The 14912-nt window shown below is 39.6% G+C and overlaps 1 protein-coding gene across 3 annotated transcripts in view; it reads right to left on the bottom strand.

The window, feature by feature from the left end:
• Positions 1-14912, bottom strand: part of LOC124619938 (transport and Golgi organization protein 1) — a 161555-nt gene that overhangs the window by 140199 nt on the left and 6444 nt on the right. For all 3 annotated transcript variants that reach the window (XR_006980168.1, XM_047146587.1, XM_047146589.1), the window contains exons 2-3: positions 11847-11980; positions 9414-11739 (exon numbers count right to left, since the gene is read on the bottom strand). Coding sequence is in view for 2 of the 3 variants with exons in the window: in XM_047146587.1 (XP_047002543.1) it covers positions 9414-11739; positions 11847-11980 (2460 nt within the window). In the remaining variant the exon portion in view is untranslated. The remainder of the gene's footprint in view (positions 1-9413; positions 11740-11846; positions 11981-14912) is intronic.

Genomic DNA, 14912 nt, shown 5'->3' with positions numbered 1-14912 from the left:
TGCCTACCCCAAGACCATTCTCACATAGTTGTTCAATTTCATTGTTGTTGTTGTGGTCTTCACTCCAGAGACTTGTTTGATGCAGCTCTCCATGCTACTCTGCCCTGTGCAAGCTTCTTCATCTCCCAGTACCTACTGCAACCTACATCCTTCTGAATCTGTTTAGTGTATTCATCTCTTGGTCTCCCTCTATGATTTTTACCCTCCACGTTGCCCTCCAATACTAAATTGGTGATCCCTTGATGCCTCAGAATATGTCCTACCAACCGATCCCTTCTACTAGTCAAGTTGTGCCACAAATTTCCCTTCTCTCCAATTCTATTCAATACCTCCTCATTAGTTATGTGATCTAAGCATCTAACCTTCAACATTCTTCTGTAGCACCACATTTCGAAAGCTTCTATTCTCTTTTTGTCTAAACTATATATCGTCCACATTTCACTTCCATACATGCCTACACTTCATACCAATACTTTCAGAAAAGACTTCCTGGCCCTTACGTCTATACTCGATGTTAACAAATTTCTCTTCTTCAAAAACGCTTTCCTTGCTATTGCCAGTCTACATTTTATATCCTCTCTACTTCGACCATCATCAGTTATTTTTCTCCCCAAATAGCAAAACGAATTTACTACATTAAGCGTCTTATTTCCTAATCTAATTCCCTCAGCATCACCCGATTTAATTCGACTACACTCCATTATCCTTATTTTGCTTTTGTTAATGTTCATCTTATATCCTCCTTTCAACACAATGTCCATTCTGTTGAGCTGCTCTTCCAGGTCCTTTGCTGTCGCTGACAGAATTGCAGTGTCATCGACAAACCTCAAAGTTTTTATTTCTTCTCCATGGATTTTAATTCCTACTCCGAACTTTTCTTTTGTTTCCTTTCTTGCTTGCTCAATACACAGGTTGAATAGCATCGGGGAGAGGCTACAACCCTGTCTCTCTCCCTTCCCAACCACTGCTTCCCTTTCACGTCCCCCGACTCTTGTAACTGCCATCTGGTTCCTGTACAAATTGTAAATAGCCTTTCACTCCCTGTATTTTATTCCTGCCACCTTCAAAATTTGAAAGAGAGTACTCCAGTCAACATTGTCAAAAGCTTTCTCTAAGTCTACAAATGCTAGAAATGTAGGTTTGCCTTTTCTAAATCTATTTTCTAAGATAAGTTGTACGGTCAGTATTGCCTCACGTGTTCCAACATTTCTACAGAAATCAAACTGATCTTCCCCGATGTCAGCTTCTACCAGTTTTTCCACTTGTCTGTAAAGAATTCGTGTTAGTATTTTGCAGCTGTGGATTATTAAACTGATAGCTTGGTAATTTTCACATCTGTCAACACCTGCTTTCTTTGGGATTGGAATTATTATATTCTTCTTGAAGTCTGAGGGTATTTCACCTGTCCCATACATCTTGCTCACCAGATGGTAGAGTTTTGTCAGGGCTGGTTCACCCAAGGCTATCAGTAGTTCTAATGGAGTGTTGTCTACTCCCGGAGCCTTGTTTCAGCTTAGGTCTTTCAGTGTTCTGTCAAACTCTTCACGCAGTATCATATCTCCCATTTCATCTTCATCTACATCCACTTCCATTTCTATAATACTGACCTCAAGTATATCACCCTTGTACAGACCCTCTATATACTCTTTCCACCTTTCTGCTTTCTCTTCTTCGCTTAGAACTGGGTTTCCATCTCAGCTCTTGATATTCACACAAGTGGTTCTCTTTTCTCCAAAAGTCTCTCTAATTTTCCTGTAGTCATGATCTATCTTACCCTAGAGAGATATGCCTCTACATCCTTACATTTGTCCTCCAGCCATCCCTGCTTAGCCATTTTGCACGCCCTGTCGATCTCATTTTTGAGACGTTTGTATTCCTTTTTGCCTTCATTTACTGCATTTTTATATTTTCTCCTTTTATCAAGTAAATTCAATATTTCTTCTGTTACCCAAGGATTTCTACTAGCCCTCGTATTTTTACCTACTTGATCCTCTGCTGCCTTCACTACTTCATCCCTCAAAGCTACCCATTCTTCTTCTATTGTACTTCTTTCCCCCATTCCTGTCAATTGTTCCCTCATGCTCTCCCTGAAACACTGTACAATCTCTGGTTCTGTCAGTTTATCCAGATCCCATCTTCTCAAATTCCCACCATTTTGCAGTTTCTTCAGTTTTAATCTACAGTTCATAACCAATAAATTGTGGTCAGAGTCCACATCTGTTACTGGAAATGTCTTACAATCTTAAACCTGGTTCCTAAATCTCTGTCTTACCATTATATAATCTATCTGAAACCTTCGAGTATCTCCAGGCCTCTTCCATGAATACAATCTTCTTTTATGATTCTTGAACCAAGTGTTAGCTATGAATAAGTTATACTCTGTGCTTAATTCTACCAGGCTGCTTCCTCTTTCATTCCTTAGCCCCATTCCATATTCACCTACTACGTTTCCTTCTCTCCCTTTTCCTACTATCGAATTCCAGTCACCCATGACTATTAAATTTTCATCTCGTTTCACTATCTGAATAATTTCTTTTATCACATCATACATTTCATCAATCTCTTCGTCATCTGAGGAGCTGGTTGGCATATAAACTTGTACTACTGTGGTAGGCGTCGGCTTCTTGTCTGTCTTGGCCACAATAATGCGTTCACTATGCTGTTTATAGTAGCTTGCCCGCATTCCTATTTTTTTATTCATTATTATACCTACTCCTGCATTACCCCTATTTGATTTTGTATTTAACCCTGTATTCACTTGACCAGAAGTCTTGTTCCTCCTGCAGGGTGTATACGGGGACAAGGAAAAAAAAATTCCCGGATTGTTCCTGGATTTCTCCCGGATATCCTGTTTAAAAAATACGCTTTTTCCCGAGAGAAAATACACTTTTTATGTGCTAAGTGACAGTAGGTTTTCCGTAGATTTCCCCTCGGAACTGTAAAACTTATCAATCCTTTGAATGGTTAACGATTTATATAATTGCGTAGAACTTCCCAGGAAAAAAAAAGGAAAGACGAAGCTGAGAAGTTTTGGAGAGCCTTATATTAAAAAAAAAGAGAGAGAGAGAGAGAGAGAGAGAGAGAGAGAGAGAGAGAGAGAGAGAGAGAAGTTTTGGAAAAACCTTTGATTTGCAGCAACATATACGCTGCATATTTTCGTATTACCAAAGTATAAATTCAAATTGCACCAAACACAGTGCGTTAGTTTCCGGATTGTTGCAACCGAGGTTGCGATGTCCTTTTGTAAGCGAGTCATATCTCAAGCCATGAGATCTCACCAGCTGATGACAGCAGCTATTCAGAGCATAGGACACGTGTTATAGTCAGCCAATAGCAAGATTACTGGTTACATAGCGCGACCACGCAAGAGGAAAAGTTAACGGTTTACATTAATGTACACAGTACCGCATATCTACAAGAAAAGCTAAGCTTTCACATATAATATTGGTCTCTAAGATTAACACGCTACAACAGAAGCTAAGCTTTCACATGTAATATTGATCTTTTCTTGCGTGTGTTATATTTTAAAATTATGACATAAATGTCTCGGCTCGAAATTCTTGTAAGTGGCTGGTCCTCAAACTGTTCAGTTTCGAACGCTCTGCGATTTAGATACCCATCCCACTTTCTCACATGTAACATAATTCATCTTGCGTAAAAAGAAATTACTTTGAAAGTAACGCTTTTCTAACCACCGTTCGCAATACTATCCGGAGACTGTTAGAAATAGGTTCCATTTACCAGTTGCCAGAAAACGCATTATTGTGCGTGTGCAACTGCAGTGGTGTAGGAAGCCCGCAGGTTCGTGTGTCTAAAGCACTAAGAGAGCTTACATAAAACCATAAAAGAAACAGGGCATCAGAGGATACTCCAAAGAGCATCGAAATTTCGTAAGCCATACTAAAATGCATAATTCGGCTTGAAGTGCAAATTGGCTTTTTCCAGATTCACAATGAAGTAGGTCCCATCTGATATTAAGCTTTTCAGCGTGGTTTTTGGGATGCACATTTTCTTGGAGTACCAGTACTCTACGATCTCATTTTTGGTTCTTTATTATGGCATAATGCCATACATAGGAGATGATGATAACGTGCACTTGAAATTCAGCGAACAGTTGGAACTAGCCAGTACTGCAGAATGAAACACTTCGTTTCTAATAAAATGATTGCCTCAGCAGAAAGATTAATAAAGCCAAATTTCTTTAGCAAACTTGCAAAAATAACTTCATTGTTCTGCAAGGCGATTAATGCTTGACTGCTACTAACTTTGGAAATAAAATAAAATCAGAAAACTGAAATTAATACTATATTTTTGCCCTCCGTAATCATTTGTATGTATTTTAATTCACTTGATAGCTCCCGGCCACAGAAATCCGTTTTGTTTTCATTTGAGGTGGGAGCTGTACATGAAGAGAAGCAGCGAAATCACTTTACGTAAACACTGGTCACGTGGAGACTAACCTCCTCCCCACTACAACTCAGACAACTCTGTGCAAGCGCGAATCTGGCAGCTAGGGCGCGCGAGAAAAAATTTTCTCGTTTGCATCTGGCTGCTTGCTGCTACTACTACTGATACAGCTAACAGCCAAACTTCAAGTAGCGGGAAGCGGGAGAAGGTACTGCTCATACGCGAGTCAAATGTGCATGCGCAACAGACCGGCGGCAGCTGGTCAAACGAACCTAATGTGAACAGTTGTGTCGTCATGCTCATAGCAAGCAGTTTATTGCTACGAAGAATTACAGTCTGCGCCCTACGGCCTTTGACATATTTTTGCTATTTGCAGATGCTAGTGCGTGCACGGTGTTTTGTTGTCGTAAATTGCACATTTCCTTTGCCACTAAAGTAAATTTTTTTCCCTCTCGTTTATATTTTATTGCTGCAGTATCATTCTACAGTAGCAGTATACAATAACATTCTTTGCTAGAGAATCAATTCTGCAGTCAAAATTACAAAAATTTACCTGAAAGCTAAAACAATGAAAAATTCCTGGAATTCCGAAAAATTCCCGGGTTTTTCCCAGTTTTCTCCCGGATGAAAAAATTCCCGGGTTTTTCCTGGATTTCCCGATTGTCCCGGGTCATATACACCCTGTCCTGCCACCGAACTTCACTAATTTCCACTATATCTAACTTTAACCTATCCATTTCCCTTTTTAAATTTTCTAACCTACCTGCCCGATTAAGGCATCTGACATTCCACACTTCCATTTCATATCACTTTCCAAAGTTATGGCTAGATATTCAATCGATATCACTGTGCCACACAGCACATTGCTAATATTGCATTCTAACATTACTCAATTGCTTCTTCTACTCATCTGTGTTAATTTACATTTTTACACATCTTGCACAATCTGCCATTCAACACACCAACAAGAAATTTTGTCCAAGTCATCTTGTATCCTCCTACAGTCACTCGTGAAGATAGCTTCCCATGCACCCACAGCATCATTGGCTAACAGTGCAGATTACTGCTCACCATGTCCGTCCAATTATTTATGTATACAGAAAACAAGAGTGATCCTATCATACTTCCTTGGGGCAATTCTGACAACATCCTTGTCTCTAGCAAACACTCACCATTGAGGGCAACATACTGGCTTCTATTACTTAAGAATTCTTCGAGCCACTCACATATCTGAGAACCTAATCCATACGTCCGGACCTTCAATAAATGTCAGCAGTGGAACGCTTTCAAGAAATCAAGGAATATGATTGTTATTAGGGCTGTGATAAAATATCAATTTTTTTTTTTTCAACTGGGAAGTCGTCATAAAGTGTTCCAGAAAATTCTGATATGTGACAAAACTGAATGACGGTCACCTTTAATTGCGCCACTTACATGCAGTTACCATTATTAGCAGAGTGGTTAAAGCTAAGTGTGAAAGTGTACAGTTTTTCTTTAAGTTCTTGCTCTAATTGGGATATGCAGGCTGCTAGCTTGTTGATGTACAGAATATCTAATAATAAATTAACACTTAAATCTAGATCTCTAAAATTGGCATTATATTTACAATGTGCAACTGATACTTTTATAGATTGGTATGTCAATATTTTTTTCTTCTATAACTAGATACTTTTTCGATCTATCGAGGGCCGATAATGATATATTTTTAAATACTGATATATTGGATTCCCGATATTTTAGAAGCTATCAACAGTCCTTGTGGTTATCCTTCATCCATAGTTCGCAGGCTACAAGGGGAAGCTGAGTTTCACATGACTCTCTTCTGTTTCAAGGAAATGTATTGTATTCAAACCGAGAATATGTTCAAGAATTCTGCAGCAAACCAATGTTAAGGATACTGCTCTTTTATCTTTCTCATAAACAGGAACCACATTCAATTTTTTCCAGCTGTTTAGGAATCTGTACTGCAAGAGAGATTTAAAATAAAGGGGACAATGCCATAGAGCACTTTCTATAAAACCGAATTGAGATTCCATCTATACCTGGTGACTTATCTGTTTTCAACTATTTTAACAACTTCTTTATGACAGGGATGCCTATTACAATGTCCTCCATACCAGAATCTATGCAACAGTCAAACTACGGTAGGTTTATACAATTCTCCAGCACGAATTATTTCCTAAATGTGAATTTAAAACTCCAGCTTTCCTTCTGCAGCCTTCTATGGCCACACCAAACTGGACAGAAAGCTTAGACCCAATTTGCAACTTTATGTAGGACCAGAATCTTTTCATGTTCTTGGCATAATCATTGGAAACTGTTGTCTGCTTCACACATCAATCTATTTACAAACAAATGAATTTCTACTAACTTCTGCCAGTTAACATTTGTACATTCTGTTTTGAACCGAGAGTGTAACATTTTGAGCTTACGCAGCACTAGGTTATCAAAGCATGGTGGGTCTTTTTCATCCACAATCCTCTTACTTCTTCAGAATACTATTTACAATGAGTGTAAACTTTGCCCATAATTCATTTATTTCCATCATACTGGAACTAAATGATGTAGATTCATTGTGTAAGTGGGACGCCAGCTACTACTTATTTGCTCTTTTTGGCAAAAATACTCTTCTAGCCTTCTTGATGGATTTATGAATTTCAGTAACAATTATCTGATGGCATCATGATCAACCCTGTCTCTATACTTACACTGCTTGTAGATAAAAGGGCCAAAATATTTCTATTGTGTGCAGGCTGCTGAACTAGCTGCTCCAGACAATTTTCAGAAAATGTGTTCAGCAATACTCTGCAGGGCTGTCTGTCTGTACCACTTGCAATGAATCCAGAGATGTCCCACTCTATACCTGACAATCACCTCCAACTAATACTGAATGATCTGGGGATTTCCACATTACTAAGTGTAGACTTCATTTGCCCAAATCTAAAATTGTCACAGCAGAATTGGGTGACCAGTAGAAACAGTCAATAATTAATATGAATTTATCTAGGCCTGTTACTCGGACCCAGATAACTACACAGACTCTATTTTGACCTTGGTAGACAGTATTTTTGTCCTCCTGCAATGAACACTCCTTCTCCTATGGTGGCTACTAGGTTTTAGATGTACGTACAATGCCTTGCTAAATATTTCAGGACTTTCTACTTTAGGTTTTAGCCAGCTCTCTGTTCTGACAATAATTTGAACATAACTTCTTTGCAAGAGGGCAATAAACTCAGCAATTTTGTTATAAATACTTTGATTGTCTTCAAATTTAGACAGTCTAAGTGTGTCTATTCTGTATGTGGTCTGACTTCACTCTGTGCATACTGACTGGCAAGTGTTCACTAGAGGAATGAAAACTACCACCTAACCTAAAAAACCACCATGTGCACTCCATAAGTACTCTGCTACATGGGTTGCTGTTTCCTTTGTGTAGTGCATCCATCACTTATCAAGGGGAATCCTACAATTCTCCACTCCAATGAAGGTACAGAAATCTGCAGCTGACATTGTCACAGAATCAACAGTCTTTGGTTGAGACCTTCTACTCAGTTCCAAATGAAAGGACACCAATCAACTTTGGGTATGATGACGCTGCAAATTGTGAGCTCTAACTAAACCACAATAGCAAGGCAAGCAGCTTTCACCACTTCTTTCAGTCACCTGCACAAACTGGGGATGGCCTCAGGACCCATGTGGCAGACCTTACTGGTGCCGACACAAGCCACAACTTGCATAAGACTGTACCCCGCACCCTTGACAGCAAATGTCAGGGCCTCCCCCTACATTTAGGATGAGGTCCACCAGCAAATGTACTGAGTTCGCACTCAACCTTTTGCTAGCTTTTGACACTATTTTTCTAAAGGGCTCCATAATGGACCTAACTCTGGAGCTTCCTGTAACTAGTATCCTCCGCCCTGCCCTCTCCGTCCATGTGCCTGCTCAGATCCCGCTGAAAAAGCAAGCACCTGTCCACGCACATCGTGAATGAGAAAGACCATACAAGCAGCCTCCATATTTACTGTCTGCCTTGAGCAATGCAAAAGCATTGCAAAGCAACACTCGCCCTGCGGTGAGGGAAGCTTCCCCACTTCAGGTGTACTTCAAGGTGCCTCAGCTTGAGGCAGCAGGCTGCAGACAGCTGATCGGAGCCAAAAGCATTTTCATCTGTTTGTGAATTGTGACCAGCTCCACCTGCATCAGCACACGGCATGTACACAACCTACCTATCCTAGTACTAATAACTTAAAGAATTAAAGTACAAAAGCACACTGCTCTCCTTGTGTGTCACCAACAAAGGCTGTATCCTTACTAAGCTGTGATGAACCGTCGTTAGTCATTCAAAACAAATAAATGACAACTGCACTACACACCACATTTACGTAAATGTAAGACTACGCCTCTTTGAAATTGTTTAAGGAAGTATCCATCACCAAACGTACTGAATGCGCACTGGACTTCTTGCTAGTTTTTGACACCATTTTCCTAAGGGGCTCCATATTTGCCTTAACACTGGAGCTCCCTGTAACTGGTATGTATGCTTCAAGGTATCTCAAATTCAGGCAGCAGCCTGCAGACATCTGATTGGGGCCAAAAGCTGTATGTGAACTGTTGCCAGCTCCACCTGCATCAGCACACCGCATGTACACACCCTACCATCCTAGTACTAATAACTTAAGAATTAAAGTACAAAAGCATTTATGTCACCAACAAAGACTGTGTCCTTACAAAGCAGTGATGAACAGTGGCTTGCCATTCGAAACAAACAAATGACAACTGTGCTACACACTACATTTATGTAAATGTGACACTACAGCTCTTAGATGCTGCCTTAAACAATTTCATTCAGTTAAATAAAATGTATTACTTCACGGAATGTGCGGAAGTGCTCAAAACCATTGCTGAAGCACCTCAGTTTTCAAATCTACACCATGGTATTCAAAAATGTGTTATAGACTACTGATCTGTTTGCAGTTTGTATTGGATGTATTTATTAAAATACTCACACTGGTAAGATATCTCACTCAGGTCTCTTCCAGAAGGCACATCAACATCTACTTTGTGACCAGTCTGATCTGGGTCAGTTGCCACGTGATGTGCTGCCTCTTGCAATGAATGGTCCCTATCCCAGGCAGAAGGGACTAGCATATCTTCAGAAGCCAATTTCTCTTTGTTTTGTGTGTCTTCACCTTCAAACTCTTTACTATGGGAAACTACATCTGCTTCTCTTTCTTCCTCAGTGACTGAAGAACCAAAACCATAACCAGTTATGCTATTAAATGTTGAACGCACCGATTCTGATAGCCCTGCAAAAAAACCTTCATCTTTTATGTCCTCTGCCTTAAATTGCTCTTCTGGCACCGAAGTTTCCTGAAACTGAGTATCTTGACTCTCAGGATTCAAAGTCGTCTCTGTATGATCATAGCTGACTGTCACTACTTCACTGTCCTCATCTTGCTGCAGATCATAGACAGAGTGAGATTCTGAGCCAATGCTTGTTTCTGTCACACTCAATTCATGTGAACTGGCTGTTACCTCTTCAACTAAAAAATCAGCATTATATGATTCAGCAGCCATACCCAACTTTGCTATATCATCTCCTGACATATCTCCTCCTCCTAGTTGTTCTTTTTCTTCTGATGAAATATTTTCTGCATCGTAACTGCCTGAATCGCCATTCTCCTGGGCAATTTCTGCAGCATCTGAATCAAACTCTCCAGCAATTTCTGTGACATTTACATCCTTTGAATTTTCAGTTCTATCATTTTCCAATAGTTCTGGGGAAATCTGAGATCTTATTTCTTCGGGCACTACTTCAGAACTAGCAAACACTTGAGGACTAGCATATTCATCACCTTCCATACTATTATCAACAGTTTCCTGTGAATATTTGGTTTCCACATCACTTCCCTCATCATTATATCTTGTATCTATTTCTTTTGCTGATTCTGCCGAGTCTTTTCTTAATACTTTACTTTCTACTTCAAGATTTTGTCCACTAATTTCTGAATCATTCATATTAAAGTTTAATGAACTACCCCCATCTGGCTCCTCTGAAGACAGATGGCCAAACATGGATGGTTGATCTGTTGTATCTTCCTGCAACAATATCTTCTGATGATCCGAAATGTCATGGGCTCCCTGTAGCTCTTCCTGAGTACTCCCTGCAACAACATGGAGATCAGTACCAGATGACGACACTTGTACTTCACGTTCCTTTCCATCCATTTCCTGGCCATCTGTCTTCTTTGGAGACAGGGGTGGTTGATCTGCAGTGTCGTTTGGCAGCAATACATTGTTCTCCAAAATGTCATGTGATCCCTGTGGCTCTTCTTGAGTACTCCCTGAAGCAGCATCATGATCAGCACCAGATGAAAACACTTGTGCTTCCAGTTCCTTTCTATCCATTTCAGAGCCACCTGAAATGTGTGAATGTACTTGCAAGTTATCAGCAGAACTTTTACTATAATTCATCTCCACTGCAAATTCAGTATCATTGTGTTGTGGGGTTTCTAGTACTGTTCCATTTAATGAATCAACATTTATTTCTTCACTGTCAATCTCTACTTTATTTCCATCCTCATGTTTCTCAACTGTAACAGTGTCCTTAGCAGAAATAATGGGCTCACTTTCACCATCTTTGATATTTCTATCTGTTTCTTCTCTGCTTGTATCATCACCAGAATAATTATCTTCATTCAGTGCCTGCACTCTATCTGACATCTCATTTATGTCAGTAGATGCTGCACTCATTGTCACTTGCTCAGAATTTGCTGAATGGATAACACCAAGGAGACTCTGATCTTCTTTGTCTTCAGCACTCCCATCAGTTATCTCTCCACTTTTATCTTCAATTTCCTCACTGTCTTCAATGGCGTGAAGTTTCCTTTGAAAATGGGAAACAGTAGAATACTGCATGTAATGTGACTCTGTGACTGTGTGCGCAATAGACGGTGATGTGCCAGAAGTGAAAGAGTCCGTTTGGTTATCGGGTTCATCCAACACCGTTCCAGGTGAAACATCAAGAGCTGGTGTTGCATTGTGGTGCAATGTGATATTATCTTCCACATGCTCTGCTGAGTTTTCGTGTTTCCTGTACTGTATTGTACTGGAAATGTCCTGATCTTTAGTGTCCACTTCTAACTGTTGTGAATCTGTATCCTTAGTTTGTTTTAAGGTTTCTTGATGTGTTTGTGGCCCATTACTTTTGTTTACTAGTTGTGTTTCACCATCATCTCCAATAGGGATAACATGCGAGACATACTGGGCCTTTACAAGAACCTTTGTTTCCCTGATTAAGCCCCTAGGAATATAGCCTCTTCTATTGTTAATCTGAAAGTAAAACAGAGATTCCATTAGTCTGGTTCTTTTTTTATTAGAAAAATATTAGATGTTTTCTGCAGATCTATAAAAACAGTTGCTTTAGACATGAAAATTACCTTCACATCCAATAACTGCTCTTTGTTTCCAGCTGATCTTCCATAAACAACAACAGGTTGTCTTGCCTTAAATGATAAAATTTTTGGGTGGTCACTGCCATAATTCATCAAGGTGTAAGCTTGTGCTATTGGAGCTGAAAGAGAAGAAATGCAGGACGAAACCAGTTTAGTAACAAAAAATTCTGAGATGCTTTTTAAGCACGGCACTTCAATAGTTTTAACTTGAACAAATCAGCTAAAACTTAGGACAAAGGTAAGTAAATGGATAAAGTCAAAAAGAACATTTTTTTTTTAATTCAGTCATCTTCATTCAATTAAAAAAAAATATAAATATCATTTTTACTTTTCTTAATTTTAATTCAGTAATCGTCATTCCCCTCCCATGAACCACCGACATTACCGTTGGTGGGGAGGCTAGCGTGCCTCAGCGATACAGATAGTCGTACCTTAGGTGCAGCCACAATGGAGGGATCTCTGTTGAGGGGCCAGACAAATGAGTGGTTCCTGAAGAGAGGCAGCAGCCTTTTCAGTAGTTGCAGGGGCAACAGTCTGGATGATTGACTGATCTGCCTTGTAACATTAACCAAACCGGCCTTGGTGTGCTGGTACTGCAAATGGCTGAAAGTAAGGGGAAACTATAGCCGTAATTTTTCCCGGGGCATGCAGCTTTACTGTACGGTTAAATGATGATGGCGTCCTCTTGGGTAAAATATTACGGAGGTGAAATAGTCCCCCATTCACATCTCTGGGTGGGGCTACTCAGGAGGATGTCCGTATCAAGATAAAGTAAACTGGCATTCTATGGGTCAGAGTGTGGGATGTCAGATCCTTTAATCGGGCAAGGAGGACAGAAAATTTAAAAAGGGGAAATGGATAGGTTAAAGTTAGATATAGTGGGAATTAGTTAAGTTCGGTGGCATGAGGAACAAGACTTCTGGTCACGTGAATACGTGGTTACAAATACAAAATCAAATCGGGGTAAGGCAGGAGTACGTTTAATAATGAATAAAAAAAATAAGAGCACGGGTAAGCTACTATGAGCAACATAGTGAATGCATTATTGTAGTCAAGACAGACATAAAGCCCAAGCCTACCCCAGTTGCACAAAGTTAATATGCCAACCATCTCCGCAGATGATAAAGATATTGAAGAAATTTATGATGAGATAAAAACTATTATTCAAGATATTATTTGGATAGCGAAGGGGGATGAAAATTTAATAGTCATGAAGGACTGGAATTCGAGAGTAGGAAAAGTAGTACGTGAATATGGAATGGGATAAGGAATGAAAGTGGATGCCACCTAGTAGAATTTTGCACAGAGCATAACTTAATCAAAGTTAACATTTGGTTTAAACATCATGAAAGAAGGTTGTATACGTGGAAGAGGCCTGGAGACAATGGAAGATTTCAGACAGATTGTATAATGGTAAGACAGAGATTTAGAAACCAGGTTTTAAATTTTAAGTCATTTCCTGGGGCAGATGTGCACTCTGACCACAATTTATTGGTTATGAACTGTAATTTAAAACTGAAGAAACTGCTAAAAGTTGGAAATTTAAGGAGATGGGACCTGGATAAACAGAAAGAACCAGAGGTTGTAGAGGGTTTCAGAGAGGCCATTAAGGAATGATTGACAAGAACGGGGGAAAGAAATACAGAAGAAAAAGAATAAGTAGCTTTGAGAGATGAAACAGTGAAAGCAGCAGAGGTTCAAGTACGTAAAAAGATAAAGGGTAGTAGAAATCCTTGGGTAACAGAAGAGATATTGAATTTAATTGATGGAAGGAGAAAATATAAAAATGCAGTAAATGAAGCACGCAGAAAACAATAGAAATGTCTCAAAAATGAAATCACCAGGTAGAGGCATATAAAACTAAGGGTGCGATGGATACTGCCTATGGGACAATTAAAGGGAACTCTGGAGAAAAGAGAACCACTTGTATGAATATCAAGAGCTCAGATTGAAAACCAGTTCTAAGCAAAGTAGGGAAGGCAGAAAAGTGGAAGAACTATACAGAGGGTCTCTACAAGGGCGATGTTCTTGAGGGCAATATTATAGAAATGAAGAGAATGTAGTCAAAGATGAAATAGGAGATATGATACTGCGTGAAGGGTTTGACAGAACATTGAAAGACCTAAGTCAAAACAAGGCCCCAGGACTAGACAACATTCCATTAGAACTACTGACAGTCTTGGGAGAGCCAGGCCTAACAAAACTCTACCATTTAGTGAGCAAGATGTATGAGACAGGCGAAATACCCTCAGACTTCAAGAAGAATATAATAATCCCAATCCCAAAGAAAGCAGGTGTTGACAGATGTGAAAATTACCAAACCATCAGTTTAATAAGCCGCGGCTGCAAAATACTAACACGAATTCTTTACAGACGAGTGGAAAAACTTGTAGAAGCCGACATCGGGGAAGATCAGTTTGGATTCTGTAGAAATGTTGGAACACGTGAGGCAGTACTGACCATACGACTTACCTTAGAAAATAGATTAAGGAAAGGCAAACCTACATTTCTAGCATTTGTAGACTTAGAGAAAGGGTTTGACAATGTTGACTGGAATACTCTCTTTCAAATTCTGAAGGTGGCAGGGGTAAAATACAGGGAGCGAAAGGCTATTAACAATTTGTACAGAAACCAGATGGCAGTTATAAGAGTTGAGGGGCATGAAAGGGAAGCAGTGGTTGGGAAGGGAGTGAGACAGGGTTTTAGCCTATCCCCGATGTTATTCAATCTGTGTACTGAGCAAGCAGTAAAGGAAACAACAGAAAAATTTGGAGAAGGAATTGAAATCCCGGGGGAAGAAATAAAAACTTTGAGGTTTGCTGACAATATTGTAATTCTGTCAGAGACAGCAAAGGACCTGGAAGAGCAGCTGAATGGAATGGACAGTGTCTTGAAAGGATGATATAAGATGAACATCGACAAAAGCAAAACAAGGATAATGGAATGTAGTCGAATTAAATCAGGTGATGTCGAGGGAATTAGATTAGGAAATAAGACACTTATGTGGCGCTACAGAAGAATGCTAAAGATTAGATGGGTAGATCACATATA

Source organism: Schistocerca americana, chromosome 6 (genome assembly GCF_021461395.2).
Source record: "Schistocerca americana isolate TAMUIC-IGC-003095 chromosome 6, iqSchAmer2.1, whole genome shotgun sequence".
Lineage (NCBI taxonomy): Eukaryota > Metazoa > Arthropoda > Insecta > Orthoptera > Acrididae > Schistocerca > Schistocerca americana.
This window is presented reverse-complemented; position numbering and strand designations above follow the sequence as displayed.